The 13,622-nt window shown below is 36.3% G+C and overlaps 1 protein-coding gene across 5 annotated transcripts in view; it reads right to left on the reverse strand.

Annotated features, from left to right (window-relative positions):
* The window catches only part of NBEA (neurobeachin), a 460,133-nt gene that overhangs the window by 81,659 nt on the left and 364,852 nt on the right, over positions 1–13,622 (reverse strand). For all 5 annotated transcript variants that reach the window (XM_088522208.1, XM_088522209.1, XM_088522210.1 and 2 more), the window contains 2 exons: positions 13,097–13,199; positions 8,278–8,393 (listed from right to left, as the gene is read on the reverse strand). In XM_088522208.1, coding sequence (XP_088378334.1) covers positions 8,278–8,393; positions 13,097–13,199 — 219 coding nt within the window. The remainder of the gene's footprint in view (positions 1–8,277; positions 8,394–13,096; positions 13,200–13,622) is intronic.

The following is a 13,622-nucleotide window of genomic DNA, read 5'->3' on the forward strand; positions in this document are numbered from 1 at the left end:
GTCTCACTAACTGCTTCCTTCCAGATTCTGGACAGATTCCTGGGGTACAAAACCTGGCCCAGGAAAACACAGGCTTCCTTGTTCTGAGCCGCATTTGCAATTCTCCACCAAAATCAGCTCTGCTTTAATGAAATATGAAACTTTCACTGCTCTACAAACACCTTATTTTTTCAATAGAAGTTGATTTGATGAACAAGAAGCATGTTTCTATTTTGTACCTAGAGCCTCACTGGAAACATAAAAAGTGGGTTTATGTTTGCATTTCTATGCTTTGAACGCATGAATGTTCATAAGAATATAAAACAATTAAGTTAGGTGCAAATACAGCTTAGTTAAAAAAGTAATACCTTCACTGCGTACAACAAACAAATTAATACTGGTAGAAACAAAACCATTTCCATTTCTCATATAATATCAACAATGAATGAACTCAAAATTATTGGTTGACTGCATGAGAATGTATCAAATAATTAATTCAAGAAGTAGACCAAAATTAATCTGTGAGAAGGAGGAAAATATAAAGGTAATAGCTGGCACAACATTAACATTTTTTTAAAAAAAATAGACTCTATATATCTTGAAGTAAAGTATCTCTGCTGCATTTTCCATGTCTGTCAAATCAGTGTACTGTTTCTCCCTTACAGGGGAGGTTAAAGATGTATAATTTGTAATGCTTTTTGAGATTCACAAATTTCGGATGCTCTAAAATATAGCCTTCATACAGCTTTATACGAAATGCAATGAATGCTTTCTCTCAGCATCACGATCTCAAATTAAGTTAACATTAACTTAATTTTGTTTTTCTTTCTAAAATGTTATTAATGTGTGAAAGCAACCCAAAAGAAAAAAAGAAAGAATAAAAAAGAATTTGGGACAGAAATAGAATTCTTCTCCTGCTTTCTTCTGAACACTCTTTACTCCCATTCTAATATGCTGCTGTTTTTTTATGAATGAAGAATATCAAAATATTACTTTTCTGAAAAATCCACATAGTATTTTAGAAACTAGAATAAAATTTTAATTATGGCACACATTTTTCTATCCTATAATTTACGGAATCATTTATATTACATAAATGGACTTTTATGTTTATAGACAGCAGACAAAAAGAAACCAGAGAATCAAAAAAAGACTTTACATCTATAAAGCTGAGAACATCCTTTTGCAAAATTTACAAAAGGAGATTTTAGGTTGTCCAAAAATACTTTTAATTTCAAATTAGGTTTTGATATTGAGATTTTATTTAATTCCAATGTTCACTTCTTTCCATTCAATATTTACTCATTGAGTAATAGGCTTTTTGTTCATATTGTATATTGGAAAAATAATAAATATATGCCTAGCACAAAAGAAAAAAAACAATCTCAAGTCTACCTATAGTACATGAGTTCTGATTTGCCGCGTGATGTTCATAGATTGCTGCAGTATGGACATATGAACAACTTACTGTGTAGATTTAAGTCCATGTCAGGACACTGCAGTACCTCGTGGGTGCACATTCTTATCCCACAATAAGAAGTAATTTGAAGTCATATATCTTTTAGCATAGGATAGGCTACATAATATGAAGCCTTAGGGACAATGTGTTTGATAAATACAATCATAGTCTTATGATGAAATAAAGTACGTACTTCTCTATCTCAATATTTATAAGCCATATTTTATTTATGGATAGATTAACTACTAGGATATCCATTAAATTGTTTAAGAAATAGCTAATCATTTATTTTTTGTAATTCGAAAAATTTCAACAATCCACAAATAAAAAATGCCTTGGGAAGATAAGCCTTGGTGTAAATTGTGGAAGGAGACCAAACATTTACCTGAAGTGACAGTACCACATATTTACGGTTATCTGAGTCACCCAGTGTTATTGAAGGATTACAAATCCCTAATTCTAAACACGCATAAATATTACTGTTTTAACTCTATAAGGAATATCCTTTACATTTATTATTTTCAGAATAAAGTTGTTCAGTGCTTATAGCAAGAATCTGTGCTTTCTTCCTTAGCTAAATAAACACAATACATAAACCTATAGTGCTATTGGTAGTCACTGCACCTCTTTAGAAGCTTCAGATTTTTCACCAACGAGGCTTACAGAGATTAATATTAAAGGCTGAATATTAAATATGCATGCCTATGACACTAATCTACTTGTACAATAAAACTGAGGCACAATAAATGAGATCTCAGAAATACTGGATACGTTTCTTCATTAAAAAAAAACTTTTTAATTAAACCATCCAATTTAATGTTTTTATATGGCACTTTAGTTTTGAAGGTAAAGTGAGCTAGAGACAGCTGACAAAGAAATTATAACTGCAATTCCTTGGTGAAAATGTTAATGACAGCAAAATATTGTTTAATTAGATGATTGCAGCATCTGGATTAACACTCTTTAAGAGCGATGTTCCTGTGCTTGTCTGCTTCTTCACACTTTACAGACATTTTGTCATCTCTAGGTCATTAGGAAAGAATTTTTAATGATTTTTCTAGAAGCAAGTAGTTCGAGTTACATCTAATTAGATGACAATAATAAGCCCAACACATGCAGTAGCTAAATATATACATAATTAACCAGTGAGGGCTTGTACATCACAGAGTAAAAAAGTGGAAAATGCTAAACAGGCAAAAAAAAAAAAAAAAGAAGAGGGAGAAGGAGTTGTTCTAAATTTAATACCTGAAGATGTCAGTTTTCCCCACAAACCTTTAAAATTAATCCCTTTCCGCTACAAGAAATTATTTAAGAAAATATGAATATAATTATTCTACACTTAAAAGCTCTGGCAGGTAGGATTTAAAAGAATTAAAATTCCAATAAATATAAATGCAAACATCTATTTAGTTTATTGCAGTTAAGAAAAAGGAAAAAAAAAGAGGCAGAATTCATTTAGGTACAAGGAAATAGATTTCCAAACTAGACTACCAACCACAAAAGCAGGCACTACGAACACATTACAAAATGACTGCTTGTCCCCTTGTTCCCACTCTGTTTCCTTTACTGTGGTGCAATAATTTTAAGTGCTTTTTGTTTCTACAACCTTGCAATTGAGAATAATAAAAATTACTTTTTTTTCCTGTATCATCCAAAGCATTTAGGTGACACACAATTTCACACGTAAGATGGCCTTTTCCTATGTGCCTGAAGAGAAGACAGTCATAGTTTTTGCCAAGGCTTCAAAGCTAAAGGATCCCAGAGAAGGGTAGAGGCAGGAGGAGGGGAAAGCTTGGCCAGGAAAGGCTCATGTCTACAGAACCAGGACAAAAACCAGGGGCACAGAGACTGTAACATGGAGACTGATTGATAAGTAGCAGAGGAGTGCAGTGTTTACCTTTGGGAAAAAAATCCAGAGCTGTAAACATGATGAAATACGCTCAAGTCAGGAAAGAGGGCAAGAAAGAGGTGAAGACCTTAGAAACAGAATAGGATGGCAAGAAAATAGTTGGCTAGAGGGCCAGAGACACAGGTTGAAACAAAGAGTTTTGAAAATGGAGAGAGCAATTTTGAATTGAAACTACAATGAGAGGCCAGCACAAGTGATGGAAATCATATATCCTCGGATAGGCAGTGATTTAGAGAGAGGGAATTACAATGACTGAAGTAGACAGTGGTTGAGTTATGAGGAAGGATCACAGCAGAAACGGTGTTAAACAAAAATGAAGTTGGGCAATGTTTCAGAGGTGGCAACAGGCTGATGAATAAAAAAAGAGTAACAGAAAGAAGGATTTTTCCAAGGGGACATGTCAGTATTTCAAGCATTGATTAAGGATATTATAGAATAGCTCGGGGCCATGTTGTCAAGACAGACATATTGGTCAACCAGGGAGAGAGTAAAGGACGGATTCTTATACTTGGCTCTATCGCACAAGGCCCAATCAGTCTGAATAATTAACAGTATTGCAAGCAGGCAAAGGATTTTGTGTGGGAAAAGACCCAGTTACATGGGTCACAAAAAAAGAAATGAGTTGGTGTCAGAAGCATCATTTGTGAACATGTCTCTCTCAAGGCTGCGACTTGAATAATTTCTAAAAAGGATCACACAAAAGCATGAATGATTTCTTATCATTTCGTAAAGGGCTAGACACCAAATAAACAATATGGCAGAAAGAAAGGAAGCTCTAAAGAATCGGCAGTAGAATTCTACGTTTTTGGGGAAGAGAAGAAAAAAACAACCAAGGGAGCTATGTATCACTTACCAGGAAATAATCTGGCAAACATCCACATTTCTTATGTGGCTAAGCTATGGCTCGAGTATGCTGAATAAGGAAATCTAGGCTAAATGATGACAAAGATAACAAATTGCTGGTGCTCATATTTCTCAACAGGTAAAAATAATGATATTGCTTAAACAAATGATTATAGTCCAAAACTAGACCATCACTGTCTACACAAACAATTACTGCCAAAGAGGCTGTACCTTTTAAAGACAAAATTCTTATAGGAACTCATTATAACACAGTTTAATTACAAGTGTACTTGGAAATTGTATTTCCAGAGGAAGAACGATAATAAAATAGACGGAATGTCTTTACTTGGCAGTATATCTTTTTTACCAATGGGTGCCATAAATATATTCTATACTTCCAGGTCTTGTATGAAATAGAACATATATTTTCTTTTGACCGCTGAAGGTCCTGTCTGTGACAGATATAGGAACCTCTTCCTGTTTAACACAGATATATATGGACAGTTATCAGTTCCAATGTTTTCAATACAAGGGCAACACGAAGTAGGGGGAATCTGCTTCCCATATAACTGTATTTCTGATGGAGATATTCAGGTGATATTTGCGTGAGAATGCCTGTTCATTATAATACTTTGGAGAAATACCTTTTTTTCCACAGAAGATTTACAGAAATATAGGCACATCTGTTAAAGCAGTCACGCCATTCAGATTGCTTCACAGCTTTTGATTCCAGCAGGCCCTGGCCAAATTATGCCATATGATGGTGGAGTTTAGGAACAGCCTCTCCCAACTGTCACTGGACCTGGGGAGCTTATCTGCATGATGGGGACAGCACCAGCTTGCCATCTTGCCTGAGATTCTTTACAATTTTCCCAGGTTTTTGCTTAGTTTGGGGAAATCAGCTACCTAGCTGTGCACAATTCATTACAGCTAAAAATAAAGGTTTATTTTCCAAAAATAATCTGGGGGCTTTCCCTTAAAAAAAAAAAATCTACGTTTGGGATAAATTGGAAAAAAAGTTCATTGTCCTGGATACAATTTCCTAATGGATTTCAGGTAGTACTGAATCTCATGTGTTGGTTGCAGAGTTTTTGTTCTTTTGATTTTTTTTCTTTGTATTTTTTTTTTGTATAGTTGGCAATGAGTTCAGCTATCAAGGATAAATGTTGTTCTCTTTTTCAAACAAAACATCAGGGGGTTTTCTGAGACAGCATCAGTGAAGGCAGATGTTATAAAAATTGTAGCAGTTGAATTGTATGTTTTATGCTAACAGTCTCATTACTAAACAAATTTCAAAAATAAAGGAGCAGAAATCAAGTGTACAAAATAGAGGACAGCAATTGTTTTCTTACAGACTCTTTGCATTCAAGGACATTCTAATTTCATAACAAATTTGTACTACATCATAGAATAGTCATAGTTGATTTTAGCAGGATCTGTTATTTCACTGGAACATTATTAGATGTGACAGAACTTCAGCTGACAGCAGTGAAATGATAGAGTTTAGAAGCCAAGGCACCCAAGAACCTCACCTTCTCTTACATATTCCTGCAAAATGTTTTCTGAGATAGTACAGTGACACATAATGACTCTTGGAAGTCTTGGAAGGAAATTCTTCTTGGAAAATGAAAATAAATAAAAAATACAGAGATTTGTATGGAGCCTTTAACCAAGAAATAATAATCAGAATAACAGATATACTTTGTGATAAGGAAAAGTTTCCCAAATGTTCTTCAAAACCTTACTCCCATACATGTAATACAGTGTGCATGGGTATTGACTTTCATGTAGCAGATTTAGGTCACTTCCAAAACTTATAAAAATCAGCATATTGCTTCTGCTTCAGAAAACATGTATTTGTTAATCCACGTGACTTCAACATCAAAAAGAAGAATGATATTATGAATAAATCAGTCAACTGAAGACGGAGATAAGGAGTTATGCTGAATTTCTTCTGGAGAGTCAAGTGAACATGTGAATTCACTCATATAGTGAATATGGCCTCTGAATTAAACTTCACCTAAATTTAAATATGAATATGAACTTGATTATGAAGTCAGTGACCCTCCAAATTTTGCACATAGCAAGTGATGCCTAGAACACAAATGTAAGGCCATCCTCTTTTAAGGAAGGTGAATAATACCGGGTGACATTAAAAAAAACTTGCCTTATGTGACTACCCACATGTTTGGCTAGAAAGCCTGCCTAGCAGCACTAATATCTAACAACAGGTCAAAAAATCTTTGAGACCTCTGAGATACTCTCATACTCTGAGAAGTGGTTCCTTATGGACGAAGCTTGTTTACTGATGGATACTTTAGTGCAAGCACCACTGCAATTCTTAATTGACTTCACGCATAATAATATCCTCTACATTTGGATGCATTGGTAATGTACCTAAAAATAAATGAGCTGATTAAAAATGATCGGTAATTTATAAAAAAATTGGCTCAGCTCTTGCCTACTTTCCTTTAAAGAGTTCAGTGCTTACAGAGGAGAGGAATACATAAAAAGGAAATTAAAAGGGAAGGACAGTCTCATTGCTAATGTACTGCACGAGGACTCAGGGGACAAGGCCTCGCTCACAGCTCTCCAGGAAACTCTCCAAGCTTCAGCTCGCTTGTCAGGGAGCCTCCGAGGCTCTGCCTGCATTTCGGCAGAACCAGAGCTGCAGGGGAGGTGTGTGAGACACGGAGTGGTTGCACACAGGCCGTGTCCAGCAGTGGCACGGCGGCTTTCTGGTGGCACCGCGCCAGCGTTGATAACCTCTCAGCAGGACTCGTTCCTTGGGCAGGGCCCTGCGTGACTGTGGCGCCAACGCTCAGGACCAGGCTGCTGGGCCTCCACGGCTCTGCACCAGATGGGCTTTCCAGGTCTCTGGTAGCCTCCGGGACCCTGCTCCGTGCTCCACCACACAGGGTAAACACGCTCTCGGCTTCCCAACTGCCCAGTGGTAGCACTTCTGGATCACGCAAGGATAATTTGATGACACATTTATTAAGGTCTGTGAGATCGGATATGTGGAAGGTGACTAGCACATAAGCACTAGGGCAAGAGCTGGGAGGTTCAAAGAAGGATAGTTTTGACAGCTACCGAATTTGGGCCTGCTCTATTGGGAAGAGCGTAGTGACTGTGTCCACGCTGGTTAACAAAACATTTGTTACCAGAGTAACAAAACAGTTGGGTGCTACCTTTGGATTTTGCACATACATTTGTCTTATGTCTGGCTTGAGGATAATCTCAAGCGTAAAAGTCAGGATAAGGTAAAGATATGAGTTGTGACACCGGAGTACAAAGAGGAATTTAATTTGGGCTTTAAAGTAAAACTCACTGGTGTAAGATGTGTGATAAAGTCTCTTTTTCTGGGCTTTCTTTTTTCATGGGCAGCATGTGTGCTAAAGGCAGGACTTGTAGTACAAGACAACTCCGAGAAATCTTTGTGTATTGTATAGAAAACTGCAGCTTTTTACATTTAAAATTACTGCAGAGGCTAGCACCTCTGCAGTAAAGGCAAAGGAGAAAACAAAAATGCCGTTGTGAATGTTTAATTAATGACAATTGCCAGAAAAAATCTCCTTTTGCCAATAAAGAATGGATTTGTGGCAGTTATTTCTCATTTTTTTCTCATTCTTATACTATATTTCAGTTCAAAGAACTAAACAAGAAAAGATGCTGTAATCGAATCATACCACAATCCAGGTGACATCTGTACTAGGCAGAATACTGTTGTTATTCTGCTGTCTAGTTGCTGTTGCTGAGAATGATGAAGTAGCGAAATTACATTTTCCCATTATTATTTCCAGACACTCTCTGGCAATGGTTTGTTGACTCTAATAAAGCTTCAGACAAAGCTGTCAGCAGAGGAAATGGCAGAAGGAGAGCAAGGAACAACCTCCACAACACATGAATCGAAAGTCTCCGGGATAGGTTGTGCATTTTCTGATAAAATTTAATGTGCATATTTCAGCATCTATCATAAAGCTGCAGCTGAATTCTGGAGGGATAAATGTAGTCCATCAAGTCACGGTACTCAAGACTTTGACAAACATAAACATATTATGAAGGATTAAAGAGTCAGAAGCCTTACCTGCTATAGTATTGAGGAACATCAAGTATTCAAAGTTAGATATCTCCCGTCTCTGCCATCGCTGAGTCATGTTGGAGGATTTATAAAGCTGTCGGGGAGTGGCCAGAGAGATTCTCCTAGGAAATACATTTAAAGAATGATTATTTTAAGAGCCTCATTAAATGTTAAGATGTAGGGCAATGTTATTAGTGTGATTAATTTCAGATTCTCTCAGAGGCTTTTTTATTTCATTTATGAAGTCAAGAAGACACTATTATCCTTACTTGAGAAATGACTGAAATTAAAATCTGTATTTTATTTTACCAATACTACAGCACTGCAATGATTTAGAATAATATTTTCTGTGTTTTGTTTTATTTTGAATCTGATTAAAAGACTGGAAGCAAAAGAAACTGCAGACCTCCTGGTGCCTGGGCTGTCCGAAAGAAATAAAAGGGGAGTACCATTTCCCTGTTTCAAAAGGATGTATTTAGCTAAGTTCATTAAGGTGACTGATAGATGGATTAAAGAAGAGCCACATATTTCCAGCACATGAGTTGAAGACATTTACCTCACAATTTGTGCACCTCAGCTACCAATGAGCCCTTCCTGTCTCCCAATAAGCCCCAAGATTTCTATTCATAGCCTGGTTCCCAAAAGAAGGTTTATTCAGTCATCTGCTCACATGTCCATCTACCTGTCTCTCAGGATTAACGTTTGCATTGTGCCTCATTTTTAATTGGAGTAGATAATTTCCACACTTTTGTCAAAATCATATATTTGGATAAGGGTAAAAGAGCCAAACACTGTGCCAAGGAAGATGAAAGCACAGAATTACTATATATTCAGTTTGAAAATATAATAACCAAATACCTTGCAGAAAATTATAGGTTACCTATAATATGGACAGCCTTTTGTTTGTAAAATAACATTCACTTAAATGCATTAAAGAAAAAAATCTGAAAAAAAAAATAGAGCTTGTTGTGAGCTTCATTGCTCACAAGTCTTTTCTAGAGCAAATAGTCCTTATGGAAAAAAAAGAAAGGAGAAATCTTTGGAAGAAGTTCTCCTCTGACACCTTTTTACAGAAACAAAAGAAACACAGAAATAAAATGGTCCAACTAGTGAAAATGTTTATACCTGTTTAAAAAAAAAATAGGAGGCCCAAAATTTTATAATATTCATAAATTTAACATACATACATATATATACACATGCATACGGCATGTTAAGGGTAACTAGTGACACCAGCTATTTCAGCTTCCAGATGCTTACTGAACATACAAAGTGTGCCATTTCTAGACTGTGAATCCTGAGCAATTTCTCAAAACAAGCACATATAACAGTGTCTTACTGAGCAGAAATTGCAAAAATATGGATTATCTATTTATGAACAGATAGGTACATATTTCTAAACATGCACTAGACCCTACTTCCAGGTAGAAGGATGAATACTGGTAAACCTAACTGCAATATTCAGTTATCACAGTTGTATCTCTAAATCAGTGTCTAGGCTGTCATAGCCTCTCATATTTAGGATAACAAATTAGGCATAAAAAATGACCATGCAAGTGTGTTTACACTTTCTTCCTTCTTTTTTTTTTTTCATCTCTATATCTACCCAAGTCAGCAAGATAAGTTCTTGCCAGTTTGTCTCCTGTTATTTTTCAGTTAACTCCAAGATGCCAAAGGTACTTACACTCTACCAGAACACCAGAAGCAAGGCTAATATTTTTAAGTTGCTTCTATTATACATCTTGTGAGCAATTTATCTGAAGAATTATTTATAAATAATCATACCTTACACTGCATTTTCTAGAATAGCAACTACTTTTACAGTAGAATGCTTGAAGATATGTTATTCTCAGTAAACTAGGACTCAAGCTACACACAAAATAGTAAATGCAGTAGTACCATTAATATGGATAATTGAATATACAAAGTATTTCCATCAAAGACTTCTTGCTCCTCTAGTGATGAAACATTTATGCATCAGTACAACCTAGCAACTGTGCTTAGGCTTTGCCCACAACCTCCCAGGAAGTCTTAAAACTCCAAATTGTCAAGTGCTGGACTCTGTATTTAAATCTCCGATCTGCATGAACTTTATAGCAAATCAAAATATTTTTAAGGGCTCCTTATTTGCTCTGTATCTAAGGTGTTTGAAAGCTTCTCAGTTATTTCAGTAAAGACTGGAGAAAATTATGCACAATAAATTGCTTCCACACCTGCCTGTTGCAGTTAACACAGGAAGACCCACTGTTTTGTGTTTTGCTAAATCTGCCTGCCTTTGATCAAACCAGGCCTCTCTTTTGAGATGCCGTCACGAGTATGAGGATGCACAAAATGAATGCGCTTCCTTCCCTTCTGGAGAACTGCAAAATGCCTACTCCATATGGAAAATGCCGAAAATCCTCTGATGTACAAGGGGATAATCCAATTCCTCAAGTTTTGTATGCTTTAAGGGTGTTTACTAAATACATCATGACATTTAGTCGAGGGAATGGATGTTGTATATCCTCTATGTGGAAAATGGCCTGCCCCCTTTTCCCGGTCACTCTTAACTTAGCCATGATTCAATGTCATCCAAAGAAACTCCAAGTAGCTCATAAAAATGTGAGCACCCACGGGGTGTTTTGTGCTGTGCAGCCCCTGTGCACGTTCAGGAAAAAGGGTTTGGAGGTCACTGGTTTTAGCTAGTCTCTCACATGAGATTCACTTAATCAAAGCTCTAAAAAGGGTTTTATGCTTTGATGACATAAAATCTTCATTTTCCCAGCCCTCTGCCTTCCTCAGCACCAGCCCGCACAGCCAGCTGGGCAGAGGGGTGGAAATGCATCACCAAGCTGCCAACGGGGACCAAGGGGCAGTGTGGAGCCAACACCAGATTCACTCACCGTGCCAGTGCAAACACTGTTTTTCCTTCAGCGAGCCTCCTCACTGGCTGCATTGCTCCGTTTTAATAACTGGAGCCATTGTTTTATCTATTGTGTTAATGGTCCACATAATTCCTTCTAACATTCCAGAACAAACATATCAATGGAAGGGGAAACTATATTCTAGCAGTAACAAAATGTTAACTACAGAGCAGCTACTGAGCCAGCTTTTCCATTGATCACTGCAACCCAGCTGAAGGAAGGCAGTGAGAGTACATAAATATAAATAAAGGCAGAATTACGATTACAGGATCTTCATTGTGCATAAATCATAAAGTGATTACGTACAATGAGAAAGAAAGACAACTTCACTACCACACAGCAGATTTCATCTGAAAGCTAATGAAGAGGTAGATGTGTTTGATTCTACAAACCTGGGGTGCAAAGAAACTGAAATTCCTTTTTTTTTTAATTCAAACTAAACTTTTGAAAAAGGTATAGAAATAATTGCCTAGAATATTGAAGATGAATTTTTAAAAATAATTATTTATTAACACACTTTTTTTGACAGTTATTCACTGAACAAGGCACAAAAGATATGAACTTCAAAAGTAAAAATGATCACATTCGAGATTTGCATTTTGCTTTTTCTAGAACATGTGGCCATTTTTATTTTAGAAAAAAAAATATTACTTTTCATTTAGCTTTAATTTGAATATTTGAAGAGCAATGCAAATGTTAACAAGATGCACCTTCCAAAGAGGTGCCCCAGCTTCCCCTTGATCTTAGTGAAAACTTGAGGAACTTGGCAGTTTGCCTGAGGATTTCAGCACATTGAGGAGATCAAGCCTTAGGCATCATGAGACCCTTGAGTTCATGTCAGGGAAGTATGTTCAGCTGGGAAAGAGATCACTCTCCAGTCCTACAAATGCTTTGACATTTCTGAATATTCCCACATTCTGCACCAGGATAAAACAAAGAGAATTTGGAGTTTTAGTATGCAGAAAACCACTTAAAGAAAGACACATCCCAGGCAACACACTGATGATTAGGTCGTTGGCCTTTGGCCAAGTCCAGCCAAGAAGCATCTGAACCCAAGGCACCATATTTCCTGCTGTCTGTTCTCTCTGGTTTGTTATTATTTTTCTTTGATTTTGATGAGGAATCCATCCTGAACCTGAGAAAACTTTCACTACATTTTGCTGATGCACTCCCCAAAACTAGTTTTGTTATGAACAGACATTTATAAACAAAATATTTGGAGGGAGAAAAATTTCCCCAGTTCTATAAAGTATATATGAAGGTCATGTTAGCCTTCACTGAAATATAAATGCCTTTATAGCAAAGGATCTGAAATTCCCAGCCTTGGTTCTCTCCATAAAATGATTGGATATTAATGATGAAGTATAAATATATACTTGTATATTATATATAATATACATAATCATAAACTATACTTTTCTGGAGAGTATGAAAATCTCTAAATGTGAACCTCAAAAGATCTTTTTAAAAATGTATTTCCCCCTTAATTTTGGAAATGCAGGAAGAGAAAATTTACAAACAGAAATCATTTTAATTTAGCAAACACAAATCCCAGTCAAGTTCAGTTCCATATCCTGTATGAAATTAATCACAGCAAGGATGATCATTTGTCCATGACTAAAATTCAGAATTTGCAGAGAAAAGCTACATATTTTGTTCTGGTCCTTCACTGGAAGGTATTTCTTCCCCATAAAGATTTTTAAAAAATCTTGTTTAAAATACTTTTATTTCTGGTCCATAATAACAGGCAATATTTTAAGTAAAGAGCAATGGTTTTCCAATGAAAAATAGAAAGCAGAAAATCTCAAGATTTATGACAGGAATAATATTTTAGTACTAACATATTTAAAGTACCTTTAATATAATTTACACTTATATAATATAATAAGCATAGAATATACAAAATATTTTCATCAAATTACCTGGCTTGTGGCAATCCATAGCTGGTTCCTACTCCAACACGTGGTAAGCTGTACACAACTTTTTTCACTGTTGCTTGGTCAGGAAAATTAAACATAACGGAAGCTGTAAGAAGTAGAGAAATTATGCACTAGTAAACCATTTGCAGAACTGATTTTGGCAATAACTCTCCAATTTTGCACAAAACCTGCGTGAGGTATACTTCAGAAGAATATGATTTACCATTAAAAATGGTGACAGAGCCCTGGAACAGGCTGCCCAGAGAGGTTGTGGAGTCTCCTTCTCTGGAGATCTTCCAAACCCACCTGGATGCCACCCTGTGCCACGCGCTCTAGGTGTCCCTGCTGGAGCAGGGGGTTGGACTAGATGATCTCCAGAGGTCCCTGCCAACCTCAACCCTTCTGTGATTCTGTGAAATATGATCTTTTATAGGCCAGAAAACTGTTTAGTTGATCGAATATTTGGTCTGATAACTGGTAGATTAAAACAGAGAAGAGCAGCAATTGATTAATTCTCTCTCTTTCCAGT

The sequence above is a fragment of the Tinamus guttatus genome, unplaced genomic scaffold (genome assembly GCF_059628265.1).
Source record: "Tinamus guttatus ecotype Peru unplaced genomic scaffold, ASM5962826v1 Tinamus_guttatus_pri_ptg000150l, whole genome shotgun sequence".
Taxonomy (NCBI): Eukaryota; Metazoa; Chordata; class Aves; order Tinamiformes; family Tinamidae; genus Tinamus; species Tinamus guttatus.